This window comes from Clupea harengus, chromosome 15 (genome assembly GCF_900700415.2).
Source record: "Clupea harengus chromosome 15, Ch_v2.0.2, whole genome shotgun sequence".
Lineage (NCBI taxonomy): Eukaryota > Metazoa > Chordata > Actinopteri > Clupeiformes > Clupeidae > Clupea > Clupea harengus.
Window position 1 is genome coordinate 10,902,981 of NC_045166.1, and position 15,082 is coordinate 10,918,062.

General features: G+C 42.0%; 1 protein-coding gene across 1 annotated transcript in view; it reads left to right on the forward strand.

Annotated features, from left to right (window-relative positions):
- Positions 1 to 8,634, forward strand: part of esr2a (estrogen receptor 2a) — a 20,214-nt gene extending 11,580 nt beyond the window's left edge. The window contains exons 5-10 of the mRNA XM_031581405.2: positions 774 to 1,127; positions 3,927 to 4,065; positions 4,806 to 4,939; positions 6,185 to 6,371; positions 7,329 to 7,563; positions 8,206 to 8,634. Of these exons, the coding sequence (XP_031437265.1) occupies positions 774 to 1,127; positions 3,927 to 4,065; positions 4,806 to 4,939; positions 6,185 to 6,371; positions 7,329 to 7,563 (1,049 nt within the window). The 3' untranslated portion in view covers positions 8,206 to 8,634. The remainder of the gene's footprint in view (positions 1 to 773; positions 1,128 to 3,926; positions 4,066 to 4,805; positions 4,940 to 6,184; positions 6,372 to 7,328; positions 7,564 to 8,205) is intronic.
- Positions 8,635 to 15,082: the final 6,448 nt, after the last annotated feature.

Sequence of the window (15,082 nt, forward strand, 5' to 3'; positions counted from 1 at the left end):
TGTTGGTAGGAAAAGCTTTTTGCAGTATTTGCAGCCTAAACTAGTCTAAATCAGCCTAAAGTGATAAAAGGGACTCTCTGGAGGTCCTGCCCACATGATGTTCAAGGGGTTTGATTTGTAGCTTTTTCACATCCGTTCAGTGTCCACTTACTGTTGTGTTCCAAGGGCAGTAGGCAGACACATCCTGTGGTCTGGCCATACCTTTTGTGTTGTTCAGTGAGGGGGCTTTGGTTTAGTGGTGGTATGTTAGACTGCCTGGCTTTGGGGTGCATGCTCTTTAATGGCACATAGAAGTAATCCTGAACTGGTGTGAACTGAGAAGCACAGCAGGAGGTCAACAATTGCCATCAACACAGCAATGCTTTTAGACTGAAATTGGTGTTCAGCATTACCAAATTCATACTCATTATGAATTCCTTATCTCTTTTTTTCTCACTGCTGAAATGAAGGCAAAGTTATAACGAGCACTTCTCTAGTTAATGCTTTATTTGACCATTTTGGTTTAAAAAATATTATATACATTTTTTATAATTATACTATTAATGATAGTTAAGGTGTACTTGTGTAAATTCATCTAAACTCATTAGCTGTTTCCTCTGGTTGGTGCTTGTGTGTGTGTGTGTGTGTGTGTGTGTGTGTTGTGTGTTTCCTCTGGCTGGCTGGTGTGTGTGTGTGTGTTGTGTGTTTCCTCTGGCTGCCGTGTGTGTGTGTGTGTGTGTGTGTGTGTGTGTTGTGTGTTTCCTCTGGCTGGCTGGTGTGTGTCTGTATGTCAGGGATTCGACGGGACCGTAGCACCTACGGCCGGAACTCCAACGGCCAGTCCCGGAGGGTGCCTCGCCTGGTCACACGGCCCAGCTCGAGTGGCCATAGGCGGGGTGGGGCGGGGGAGGAGGAGGTTGAGGGCCTGCACCAGGTGGCGGAGGAGGAGGAGGCAATGAAGGATCGGGCAGACGGGACGCTGACCCCAGAACAGCTGATCGCATGCATCCTGGAGGCAGAGCCGCCGGAGATCTACCTGATGAAGGACGTGAAGAAGCCGTTCACAGAGGCCAACGTCATGATGAGTCTCACCAACCTCGCCGACAAGGAGCTTGTGCACATGATCACCTGGGCCAAGAAGATACCAGGTGAGTGGGGGGGGGGGGGGGGGGGGAGTAAAAGAGAGAGTGAGAGAGTTCCTTGTGTGACTTTTATTATTTCAATTATTTTGTTTTTTTCATGGACATAATTCATTTGCTTATATATGCTGAATGAAAAATGCTGACTACTCCAATTAATGAAGGCAACATTAGGACCATCCCTGTCACAACAATGTACTGTAGTCCGCTTTAAATTGATTTAGAGAGAAACAGAGATATATGCAGAGAGAGAGAGAGGGGGCGGAGGGGAGAGAGGTGCACAGAGACTTTAAACACAGGCAGGCAGACAGTAGGGCTGAACGATTTGGGGAAATAATCTAATTGCGATTTTTCCCCCAAATATTGCGATTGCGATTTAATATGCGATTTTTTTGTTTTATCCTAATTTTTTCCCCAACAAATCGTAATGAATGATGACCAACACAATATTAGATACATTTAGTGTAAATTATTATTTCCCACAATTAAAATTTTTATTTAACTGCTTATTACAGAATCAAGAACAACAAATCGGTGGCTTTGCCACTGTGCATTTAAGTCATTTTAACAAAGTCATTGTAAGAATAAACACAAGGCATGCACTTTTTAAACACTGGGCAAAATTTACCATCTTTTTTTTTTTTTTTAAGATCACGTTTTTAATCGCGAACGTTGCGGTTAGAAAATCGCGTTCTATCATATTGCGATTAAATCGCAAATGCAATTAATCGTTCAGCCCTAGCAGACAGACCGACATGCAGACAGACAGACAGACAGACAGGATGACCTTAGGAGTCATCACTCACCACTTACCTATCAGCTTAATGGCCAGGCGTATCTCATTATCACTTTACAAATAACATTGTAACACATCACGCAGTGTACAAGTCATTGCCCCATCAAACGGCTGTACACACAACCAATACGTTCAGGGTCATTCCCATTAGTGTTACGCCTGCAGAATGCCACAGACCCTTATCTTCCTAAAACAGGCCACATACAGCCATGAGAATGACACACAGCCATGAAAGTGAGTGAGTGAGTGAGTGAGTGAGTGAGTAAGTGAGTGAGTGAGAGAGTGTGTGAGCGAGTGAGTGTGTGAATGAGTGAGTGAGGGAGTGTGTGAGCGAGTGAGTGTGTGAATGAGTGAGTGAGAGAGTGTGTGAGCGAGTGAGTGTGTGAGTGAGTGAGTGTGTGAGTGAATGTGTGAGTAAGTAAGTGAGTAAGAGAGTGAGTGAGAGAGTGAGTGAACTAGTGAGTGAGTGAGCGAGTGAATATGTGAGTGAGTGAGTGAGTGTGTGAGTGAGTGAGTGAATGTGTGAGCGGGTGAGTGAATAAATGAGTGGGTGAGTGTGTGAGTGAGTGAGTGTGTGAGCGAGAGAGTGAATAAATGAGTGAGTGAGTGAATGAATGAGTGAGTGAGAGAGTGAATGTGTGAGCGACTGAGTGAATAAATGAGTGAGTGAGTGAGTGAATGAGTGAGTGAGTGAGTGAGTGAGTGAGTGAGTGAGTGAATGTGTGAGCGAGTGAGTGAATAAATGAGTGAGTGACTGAGTGAATGAGTGAGTGAGTGTGTGAGTGAGTGAGTGAGTGAATGTATGAGTGAGTGAGTTGACGTGGCCAAATTGGTTGCTCCCTTCATGCTGAGGATGTTTGGTAGCTGGTGCTCCTCCTGACGTCCTTATCTGCTGCCTTCAGGGAGGTTAAACTCCTCTGCCTCCACCCCTTCCCCTTGCAGAAGTAATGAACTCCAGTCTATCAAAAATCTGAAATGAAAAAAAAAAAAGCAAGACATGAAATCATTAATCAGAGAAAGCCTAAATGAAATTATCACCCGTTTTCTCAGTATCTGACAGATTGGAGTTCGGTGTAGAATACATCAAAATAGAATTAAGAAAAAAGTTCTTGAATCAACGCTACCAAGCTGATGGTACCTTTTTACAGCATTAGACAGTGTGCAATGGGCTGCAAAATACATCTAAAATAGAGGAAGAAAAAAAGTGAGTTATTTCCAGAAGTCCACTGCATCTGATGTTTTCTTTTCTCAGTATCAAAAGTACTACATCTACATTCACTACATCCAAATCTAAATCTAGAAAACGAGAAAAGTTTAATAAAAGATCTCTCCTGAATCAGCTCCATTGGGTTTGATAGTGAGTGTCTCTCCTCAGTGTCAGTCAGTGTGGAGTACTGTGCGTGGCCAGGCCCATTAATTTCTCTGGCGGCCCCAGGGCTCTCCAGCAGCCCTCCCCTGCGCTGGCTATGGCCACCGTGTTCCTGCGGGAGAGCTGTTTTGTCTGATTGCTAGGCCTCAGGAGACAGACCCATTGTCCCCCTGCTTCATTGAGAGTTACAGAGCGTACCGCCAAAAAATGTTTCCTTCTTTTTACGTAGTACCTCGCACAAACACTCACACACAGACACACACATACGCACACGCACACACACTCATGCGGACACACACGTGCAGATGCAGATACACACCCACACTGCTGCCTTGGAAATTGGTTATTAGGTGTGTGAGCAGAGAAGGTGCATGTTATGTTCAGCTAATTTGCACAGCTAGCACAGAGTGTTGGTTCAGCAGGTCCTGTGCCAATCTGGTTGGACCGACTGTAAAGGCTGGGTGGGCCAAAGCATGCAGTGGAGGTTGATGTCAGCCAAATGAAGAACATCAGCCAATCCAGTCTACAAAATATTTTTTAACCTTTGTGTGTGTGTTTGTGCGTTTGTGTGTGTATGTGTGTGTGTGTGTGTGTGTGTGTGTGTGTGTGTGTGTGTGTGTGTGTGTGTGTGTTCTCTGTTCAGGCTTTGTGGAGCTAGGTCTGCTGGATCAGGTGCATCTGCTGGAGTGCTGCTGGCTGGAGGTGCTGATGCTGGGTCTCATGTGGAGGTCTGTGGACCAGCCAGGAAGACTCATATTCTCCCCCGACCTCATCCTCACCAGGTACACATACATCTGTCCACCAGGTCCACCTATCCATCTCTCAGTCCAGACACACTTACATCTATCTATCTATCTATCTATCTATCTATCTATCTATCTATCTATCTATCTATCCTATCTCCTACATTCATTACCTACGTTCATCCATCTATCTATCCACTCATTCATATAATTTAAATAGCGGACTCTGAATAATCTCACTACGCGACATATATACCACTCTTCATGAGTCAGTCTTGACAGAGATATCAGATGCCTGTACGCCTGTATGTTAATCATTACACTCGCTTCAACCTCAAGGACAACAGAGCCAAGCATCCTCCCACCTGTGCTCTGGTTAAAGCCAGCACAGACTAGTACATTACACTAATGAACTACACTAATACAATTGAGCCCACGGCCCACAGCATGGGTTTATGTGCCTTCATGGGGCATGAGTCATGTGGCATTTGATCATGTTAAATAAAAAACCTGTCCTCCTGGAGGTGTATAGAGGGCCGAACAGGGCAGAATCTGTTTGGAAAAGCTTGCTGTGTGTGTGTGTGTGTGTGTGTGTGTGTGTGTTTAAGACTAGCCTGCCAGAGAAAAAGACATTCAAGGGGTCCCAGATGGTTGATGAAACTGAATACTGTGTGTGGGATAGATGTCTTGAGAGGTTTTGCGTACATTTCTCGAAGTGTGTTTGTCTTTGTGTGTGTGTGTGTGTGTGTTTACGGTGTGTTATCTTTGTCGGGGGATAGGGACGAGAGCAGCTGCGTGCAGGGGTTCATGGAGATCTTTGATATGCTGTTGGCTGCCACCGCCCGCTTCAGGGAACTCAAACTGCAGAAAGAGGAGTACGTCTGCCTCAAGGCCATGATCCTCCTCAACTCCAGTAAGTGTTTCAATCTCTCTCTGTGTGTGTGTGTGTGTGTGTGTGTGTGTGTGTGTGTGTGTGTGTGTGTGTGTGTGTGTGTGTGTGTGAGACAGAGAGACAGAGAGGGAGCATATCTTTGTGTGTGTGAGGCTGTGTATGTGTGTGTGTGAGAGAGCTTGTGGGATTGTATCTTGCAGTGTGCTGTAAACATTTGTAAATGTGGTTTTGGATTTAATGTGTGTGTGTGTGTGTGCGTGTGTGTGTGTGTGTGTGTGTGTTTGTGTGTGTGAGAGTGTATAAACCCCAGTAGTTAATAAACATTTAGCCCAAAGGTCAATTCTGCTTTACATTCACACGACTTTCAAATAAACCATGGATGTGGACTTGATGACAATACCCACACTGCAGATTTATGGGTCTAGTCTTAGTCATCATGCCCACATTTTTGATTTCTGGATTCAACCCTCCTACCCCGCCCTTGAACCCGTAAGCGTCCTCCGGGCTAATTCTCTGATTAAACTGTTGGTCTCGGGCGTAACTCTATAACTCACCCTGTGGGTTGCTGTAATCCTATCTGTATGTGGGGGGAGGGCAGGCCAGACCCAACCAGCAGTGTAACTCTCCCACTATAAATACCTATGAGGAGAGCCGTGCGGCATGCAGCTGTCCACAGAGAGAAAGAGAGCTAGGACCCAGGCATTCCCTAACCACATGGCCCACCTTTCCCACAAATGCATATGCATTCAGAAGTCATTTTGGCCAGCATGGCCATCCGTCATGCGGGGCTGTTGAATCTGTCAGAGGTAGGTCTGACCCGCTTTTTTACATTAGGGAATCCCCTGTGAGTCTTTCCTGTGAGGGACATTTTCTGTGGCATTAGATGTTTTAGGTACCACACGTGTTTTACACAATTAAATAGTTATTTTCTATTAAAATCAATTATCATTAGTTATCCAGTTTGGGGATGGAAGCACTGCCTGTAACAGATGAAAAGCTACACATCTGCATCCATTTTGTGTGCTCAAAAGTGTGTGTGTGTGTGTGCGTGCGTGTGTGTGTGTGTGTGTGTGTCTACCAGTTTGTATCAGTGTGTACTTGTATCAGAATTAAGCTAACACAAGTTTGTTTTCTTTACTGTACTGGCAGGTGTGAATGTGTACACGTGTGTGTGCATATTCTCATATGTGTGTAAGATATGTGTAATTGGATGTGTGTGTGTGTGTGTGTGTGTGTGTGTGTGTGTGTGTGTGTGTGTCCATGCAGACATGTGCTTGAGCTCAGCTGAAGGTGGCGAGGGAGAGTTTCAGAGCCGCTCCAAGCTGTTCCAGCTGCTGGACACCGTGACGGACGCACTGGTGTGGGCCATAGCCAGGAGTGGGGGCAGCTTCCAGCAGCAGTCCACACGACTAGCGCACCTGCTCATGCTGCTGTCGCATATACGCCACCTCAGGTACACACACACACACACACACACACACACACACACACACACACACACACACACACACACACACACACACACACACACACACACACACACACACACACCATTCGGCTCATGCTGCTGTCACATATATGCCACCTCAAGTACACACACACAAACTTCATGCTGCTGTCACATTTACTCCACCTCAGGTACACACACTCACACTCAAACTCACACTCACACAAACACACACACACACACACACATACACACTCTCACACACACAGGTGTAGGCCATTGTTGATTGGTCGGCAAAAGTTGAAATGTGCCACTGTGCCGATAGTTGAAATGTGCCACTGGTGTTCACAGAGGGCAAGGAGGCCAATAAACACACACACACACACACCATCAGTGGCCAACATTATCACCATCATCAGCGCTGCTTTCTTGGAAAATCGGACGTGTTTTGGCCTGCAAGAGTCTTTCATCGGCTGAGATGAATCTGATATATTTGTTTTAATGAGCAGCAGTATCTCTGCCTCTGTGTACATGATGTAATAGCGCTGATAAGAGCAATGGTGGTCAATTATTTGAGTTTTTGCAAGAAACATTGCAAACATTGCAATGGACCTCATAAAGATAAGCATCAGCCAGTGAAGGGGAGGTTTGAAGTCCAGATAACCCAGAAAAACATGGTGATAGTGAGTTAAGATATGAGATTGTGGAGATTTTTGCTTTGGCACTCAGTAGTTCCAGTCTCTCTCTCTCTCGCGCGTGCTTCTCTTTGTCTCTCTTGTTGTCTCTCTCTCTCTATGCTTCTTCTCTCATTTTCTCTCTCTCCATTTCACTCCATCTAATTCTTACTCTGTCTCACTCTATCCCTCTCTCTATGGTTCTCCTTTTTTACTTCCTCTTTCTCTCAATTTATCTTTCTGTCTGTTTCTCTCCCTTCCCCCCATCTCTCCCCCCATCTCCGTACAGTAACAAAGGCATGGACCACCTGCACTGTATGAAGATGAAGAAGATGGTGCCGGTGTACGATCTCCTCCTGGAGATGCTGGACGCCCACGTCATGCACAGCTCCCGCTTGCCCCTTTCCGTCCCCCAGGATGGCCCCCCTCTCCCCAGGGACGCCTCCAGGACCCCTGCCCCCCTCACCTGCCCCAGTCCACCCTGGCCTCCGACTGGGGTAGAGTGCTACAGCAACGATTTCTAGGTACGGTTAAAGTGAATGCATGACCACGTGGGTTGATTAGTGTATTACATATAGCAGAAACGTTATTGCGATGTTCAGTTTTTGTGAGGACGAAATATGTAATTTATCAGGAATTTGTTCAGCACTTAAGCAGTCATTCATAAAATACCTTTCAGGGTACTTAAGGTATGCACACTTGAGTACAATCAATTTGATCTCTTATTTATTGACGTTTTTGGAAATAGATTTGCATATATTTATTCATTTATATCTATTTTATATTATATACTGTATATTTATATCATTATTATCATAATTTCCTCCAGGATGTAGTCATGTTACTCTGTGCATGACATTGTTTATGGAACAGGATGTGTGTGTCAGTGTAGGGTCGTACCATGAAGTCTATTGCTGGGCTGGTGTTTGCTGAGTTCCTGCTGCCATAGGAACAGAGTAATTTGCGTTCTCTGCTCGAGAGGGAAGAAGCATGGCTCATTGCTGATGACACTGCAATGTCAGGAGCGAACGCATCATTGGGAAATAGATTACATGATTTTGTAGAGTTCAGTGTATTCTTTCCTATAATTAGGGAGGGAGAGAGAGAGATGGATGCAATGTTCTTCAATTTCTAATACATTTCTTTCCATTTCTTCTCTCCATTAGCCCTGAAGACTGATCTATCTTAGAGCGTAGATAGCCTGAAAGCTGCAGGGGAGAGGAATCGAGACGGACAGCGTTGCTAACCCCTGCGTCGTATGTACAGTGAAGCTCTGCCTAACTCACCTGCCAAAGGCTTTGACCTTTGAAATTTCAGAATCAGAATCAGGTTTTATTGGCCAAGTAAGTTTGCACAAACAAGGAATTGGACTTGGTAAAGTGACTCTCAGTGTGCTTACACAAAATATACATTACAACACAATACAATACAAAACAAACATTTGACCTTTGACCTTTGAAACAGCACTCTGAATGAAACTAATCTCAGGAAACTGGGCCCAGATATCCTCAGTGGAGACTTCTCGGGCGGACGGATTTCTGAAGTTATAACATCTGGAAAATTCTCTGGCAAAAAATAAATAAATACGAACATTCCAGGAAAGTGAGATTCCTTTGAATGCAACAGTGTTTTTTAATTTGTTTTATTTTTTGTTACTTTGTTCTTTTTGGTTCTTGTAGTGCGATGGAAGAAACAGAACACCAAAAGAAATGGGGGCATTTAAGTGGCTTCTTTGTGATGTTTTTGTACAAATTCGAATGGCTATGTGATACATGCTGTCTGCATACAATCTATAGACTCAGCCAATAGCAGTTGGCTGGAAGTGAGCTTATTTCGCTCTTGTTGTAAACTACCTTTTGAGAAGCTGTGGACAAAAGCACAACCACATGGTCCCATGGGGACTTCTAGCAGTGAAGCGCCAAGAGGTGTAAAAAACTAAGTAGAATTTGTCTTGGTAAGTACAGTGATAAAATAATGCAAAATGATTCAGGCTGGCCTCATGAGGTTTAACAGATATCTGCACCGTGTTCATTTCATTTCACACATTCACCCCGCATAACTCAAGCAACAAAGAATTGGGGAAAATTCAACAGTGCTCTTTTTGTTACTTTGAGTAATTTGTTACTCAAGTGATGTTTTAGCCCAGCTTTAGTGGTCATCACAATCTTCATCTTACTTGTTTCCCTTCAGCATCTTGTACTGTGGTTATTATTTGTCAATGCTGATCCATCATGTCTCATCGGTTTCTCAGTCATGAAAAGTTTGCACCGTCATAAGTTGGCACTTTTGGGCCTGTGTCTTTGTTTTTCCCTCAAGCACCTATCTGCAACTTCGTCTTGCAGGTAAAATGACCAGTGTCCAAGAATGAAATCCAACACCTTACACGACAACATGAAGCACTCAGTTCCCCAGTGGCAATCAGCATCTCCATGCATTTAATGAAAAAAAGAGAGAAAATGATATAACCCGTAAAGCAGCAACAAGGGCTTCATTTATAATAAATCTAAGATCTAAGAGTAATACAGAGAAAAGGAACGTACACAAAAAAAAAGCTATGCCACTCTCTCAGATGTGACCTATAATCTATAAATCACAAATGATTGTGAAATTTTGCACAGCTGAATTGTTTTAGGTGTCAGCCTTGTAAACGTAAATCGAGTGATTCAATTTTGAGAATTCATGCGCAAAAAATGCACTGACCAAATATCAGAATGAAAAGGGTTCATAATGAGACTATGTTGTATCGATTAGAATGCATTTACTTAACTGAACATTTTCTTTATTCAGAATCTGGAACCTAAACCTGAGAAGTAATAAGCCAATTTAAAAACTCTTTTAAGATTGCTTTAAAGTTTGAAAGTTTTTCTAAATATTGGACCTTCCACACTTCACCCCTTCATTCCTTACATTGGTATCAGAGTAAGGCCTCATGCAGACGAAGTCTAGTTTGCCTGTTCTGGCTGGTCTCAAAAATTACGTCCAACTGGCTAAGTAAGACCATGAAAAACTATCCACATGTAGGTAGAGCAGCACACTATCCCAATACAAACAACTAAGCACAGTAGAAAAGTGTAAGTCACGAAAAGGAGCCACATCATACATTTAGTCTATGTTGTTGCTGTTATGAAGTGACGCATTGGGGTTAATAAGGGTTCCGCCTGCGGTTGCATGCAATCACGTGGGGCAATCTGATTAGGTTTGCGGATGGCGTGCATACGAACACCAACCCGCGACCGGATTTCGAGTTTACTCACTTTGGACCCCCGATTTGAAGTAGTGCGGATACAGTGTGCGGATACAGTGGGTTCGTCTGCACGATAGGGCTATCCGGAGACGGTTCTCTCCGGGTTCAGGCAAACTAGACTTCGTCTGCATAAGGCCTAAGTCCTTGCTTCACTGATGTCCCATTATCCCCATCCCCAGACAGCCTCAGGCTCTTGTTAAGAGCCAGGGTCATGACCTGAGGCTGTCTTAGGGCCTCAGAATGCCATGGACCATGGGGCCCCTGGTCTTAGGCTCTCTGAGGCCCTGGCCAGGTGTACACTGCAAAAATTGAAATCTTAGTAAGATGAAATATCTTAAATCAAGGCAATATATGCTTGTTTTTTGTCTGACAAGATATTTCTTCTTACCAGGCATTTTTTATTAGAGCTTTTCACTTGCTTCAAGCGTTTCAGTCCTTAATTATCTTACAGTTTTTTCAAATCATTTTAACTCTTGTACCAATACCACGTACATATTTCCAAAACACTTAACACATCGAGCATACCAGTAGACCATGTGAACCAAACTGTGGATACTTGCCCCTATGCTTAGATACAAATGCAGTCAATGACACCTTCTTCCCAAATTCATGGATACCTGCCCCAGTCAATGTTCACTACCAGTCAATGTTCCTTACCTGTCCCAGTCAATGTTCACTACTGTGCTACTACAGCATTTTTTGCCAATGTTTAGATACTCTGTTCAAAACAGTAACCTTTAATTCAAAACCTAACTTACAGTAATTTAGATCACTGTAGATGGAAATATGCTGTGTTTGGACAGACAAATGAAGTTATATGCTTGAATAAGAAAAAGTATTCTTATTTTAGCAGAAAGTTTATTTAGATTATTTAGTTTTGGCTTGCAGACTTCTTACTATCTCTAATAGTAATAGAGTCTACAGAAGGCAAACATAGATGTAACTGTTCCTGAAGAGTTGTTTCCACTATTACAGTACTGCTATATATGTAAGTCATAGGCTATCAGTGAAAGACAGTAATTGAAGAATGCAATTACAGTAAATTTGCCACACTCAATTGTGACATTTATTGTGAGAGGCAAACCGACATATGAACTGTCTTCAGATACTTGGCTTGGATTGACGTATTTCCAAGATGCAATGCAGAGGAGAATGTTACCGTAAATGCGAAGTTCAAACATGTAAGTTTGACACCAAATACAGAGGACAGAATGGATCAGCATTACTGTAGGGCTACAGCAGACTTCTAGTGGTATTACAGTACTTTGGTAGACTATATCTTGTGTTGATGTATGTAATTTACTCCATTGGAAATACTGCAGTAAATACGTAGCATATTCATGCCTTTTTGTTGTAATGTAGTAAGCCTATATAGTGCAGTAACACGAGCAATTTTAGCATATGGCTGTAATGAAACATATTGCAGCATTTTAGAATTATTTGTTTACTGTAATATTACAAACTTTATTACTGTAGTCCATATAAGCTTTTGTCTGTGTGTGTTTTTTCTCTTTTTTCAATGCAACACTACAGTAATCTATGCCAAACTGGAGGACACAGCAACATTTTATATATGCAATTGGCAATGCTTCAAGTTTTTAGTGTGTTTTAGGTCATTGTACTCTGAGAGAGAACATGTGTTAAAGTTACGGCAGCATTGGTTGTGGTGTGGTTGTTGTAGTGCATTTTGCACCAAAGGGTAACTTCTATGCGGAGGTGTGTGTCTGTAAAGCCCACTGTGTTAAGTGTTTGGGAAAACTGTAATAAGGTATTATAACTTGTTACTGAGATTTGAATACTGGTTCTGAGCAAGTTAATGCTTGAATAGTTTAATCACCACTGATGAACCAAAGATTCTCTCTGAGGCCTCTGTCAGCCCATAATCCAGTCTTGTATTTAAAAGCCCTACATCACCCGCTGCAACCTGGCTTATACAAACGCAACATAGCCAAGTTCTTCTAAAAAGTCTGAGAGAGTAAGTGAAGGGCGGTCATCAAGAGGCTGTGATGACAACAGGCGTTCCCGGTTGTCTTGCGTCAGCTATGGAGATGCAAGGCCATGGATTCAGAGCAGAACCCCTCACTTAGTGGTGTAGTGTTGAGTAAACTAGTAGGCCATAAGAGCATGCAAACATTCCCTTCGTGTTGTGGCAATATTATCATGAAGGCAAAAGCTGCATTCTCCTCTCGTAATGTCTTACAGTTTTTCTCAATTGTTTTCACACATTTAGCGAATCATGGGTCAACCTAATCTAATGTTCACATCTTCTTTGCACAGCAAGAGTCTTCTCTGGCGAATGGGTTAACTATTTCTCATTGCTTTCACACAAATTTCTTTGAGTTTTAACACACTTTTCAAAACAGTTAACACACTTCTCAGAGAAAGACACAAAACTTTATTGAATAACCATGTCAACACATTGCAGACACTTAGTAGCAGCCTACTGAAACTGCTCTATATTCTAAATATCGTCAGCACCTGTGTGAACTCTCTGTGCACAACTAATCAAGTAGTTCTCAACCTCTAAAAGAGGTCAATAGATTGATTTTGATACCAAGCATGGATCGAGGAGGCTGCCACCAGAAATAGTGCAATAGGCTGTAAATACTGTAAATATACAGTAATCAGAATTCTACCGTATATGTTGTAAATTACTTTAGTGAAACTACAGTACTACATTGTATTGTGGCAACACACTTTACAAAAGTATAGAAATGGTTGTTGCCAAGAGTGCAAATACAATGAAACACAGTACAGTAAATTGACTGTAAAGGCTAGCAAAGTGTCATTGTCATTGCCGAACGTACAAACAATTGATGTGACAGTATGACGGCTCAGCCTCTCTCATGAAGAGGTCATGATTGACTACGTGATCAATGACTGTTGCCCTAATTTCATTAGAGCATCTTACATGAATGCCACACAGGGGCCCCTCTATTTCTACTATGGCTGAGGTACACACTGGCCCACACTGGTGGCAGGGGGAGACTGTTCACTGCAGAACAGATTTACCTTTTTACTGTATCTTGAAACCTGTCATTTTGACTTCTTACAGTATCCAATCTAATGTGGAAAAATGACTGCAATAAATATTTTTGTGTCAGAATCTTTGCCATTCTGTACACAGTAGAACAAATGTAAAATCAATGGTGTTGACAGGTCCTTGTTTAGAATATCTTTTACAGTATTTAGCAATACAAAAACAGAACTACAATATTTTACGTATACAAATTATCAGATTTCCAATACTTTCTGACAGTATATTGTCAAGAGTGCTCAGTACAAAACCCAAATTGTAGTATGTTGTCAGTGGTAAAATAGTCAATGCTGTGAGGGTGTTGCACAAAAGTTGAAGTGATGGATTCAGAGGTTGATATTGATAGCTGTAGTTTGAATTTTGTTATCCATTGTTAAATAAATGAGAAAACGTACATTTTCAATTGAGCACAAATTGTAGGTTTTGATGGAAATGTTTGGTTTTGATGGGTGTGTGATAAGTTTTGAGAAGGTGGTGTCATTCTGCAAACATCAAATAGTGTTTTGGTTATTTCATCTTCTGTTATGGGCTGTGTGTGAGCTGTTTTGAAAAAGTAAACAGTGATTGGAAAAATGTGCCAAAGCAATCGAGAAAAACTGTAATTGGACATTTTTTTTAGCCAATAATAGGTTGACATGTGGGAACACAAAATGTATATTAATTAAATAACTTGTGAATTACCCTACACATTTGGGGAAAAAACAATAGCATTTCTTTTCTTCTTCTTTTTTTTCCCACAGAGCGAGCTATTATGAAATAAGTTGGCCTATAAGCCTGTTATTTCACTTTGTTATGTAGGGTACGTCTCATTCTACAAACAGTCCCACTGCAGTGGACAGTGAGCCATAGTTGCTGATTAACAGAGGGGAGTTGACTCTATGCTCATCGCACTTGTAGCCATTTGCAGCTTAAATCCAGTGTCAATGAATGAATGTATTAAAAAAAAAAAAAAAAACCATTGCAGCCTGTAAGGCTTTTGATCAATGCCTTACATTAAATAATGCATTTCCTTACTGAATTAAATGTATTTTGTATTGTTCAGTGAACTGTTCCAAAGAGTCTAGTATCACAGATTTGTAAATATTCTTTTCTAGTCATAGCGTCCACTTTCTTTATCTCTATCTCTGTGATGTCTACCCTTAAAGGGAACTAATATAATCAGGCTTTTAAATGTGTAAAGTGATCGCTTTAAATGTCAAGGTTACGCTGTGCCTGAAACTCATTTGTGATATTAAAATCCATGAAAAGAACTTGTGTGACTCAGCCTCGGGTTCTTTCACAGTTTTTCCACGTCTGGAATGACATCAGAAACTGAAATGCAACGTGGTTGTCCAGCCTGTCTGAGGACTACCCGTCAGTGTCTGGATAGGCCTGTTTGTAGTAGTGATGTAAATACATATCTTATGTAAACTTCTCAGTCATATATGTGTAACTTATATAAACACATTAGGCTTTCACAGTGGTCATGGATGCAGCATTAACAATGGGAAGTTTACGTCGGAAGGTGGCCCAAGTAGCTTTTACATATGAAAGTGAATTGAAATAAGTGCATTGTTTGCAGTTTACTTCTTCATAGTAGTGATATTTTGTAAGCACACTTATATTAAAACTACTCTTGAATCTCATTCAGAATTAGATTGGTTTAAGATGGAAAACATTTCAGGCCTTTGATCATTACGCAGTATGTTTTCTAAGTTGCCAAATATGGATCTTTGCAGGTGGGATTGATCTTTGCTCTATAAACAAATGAAAGTCTGACCAA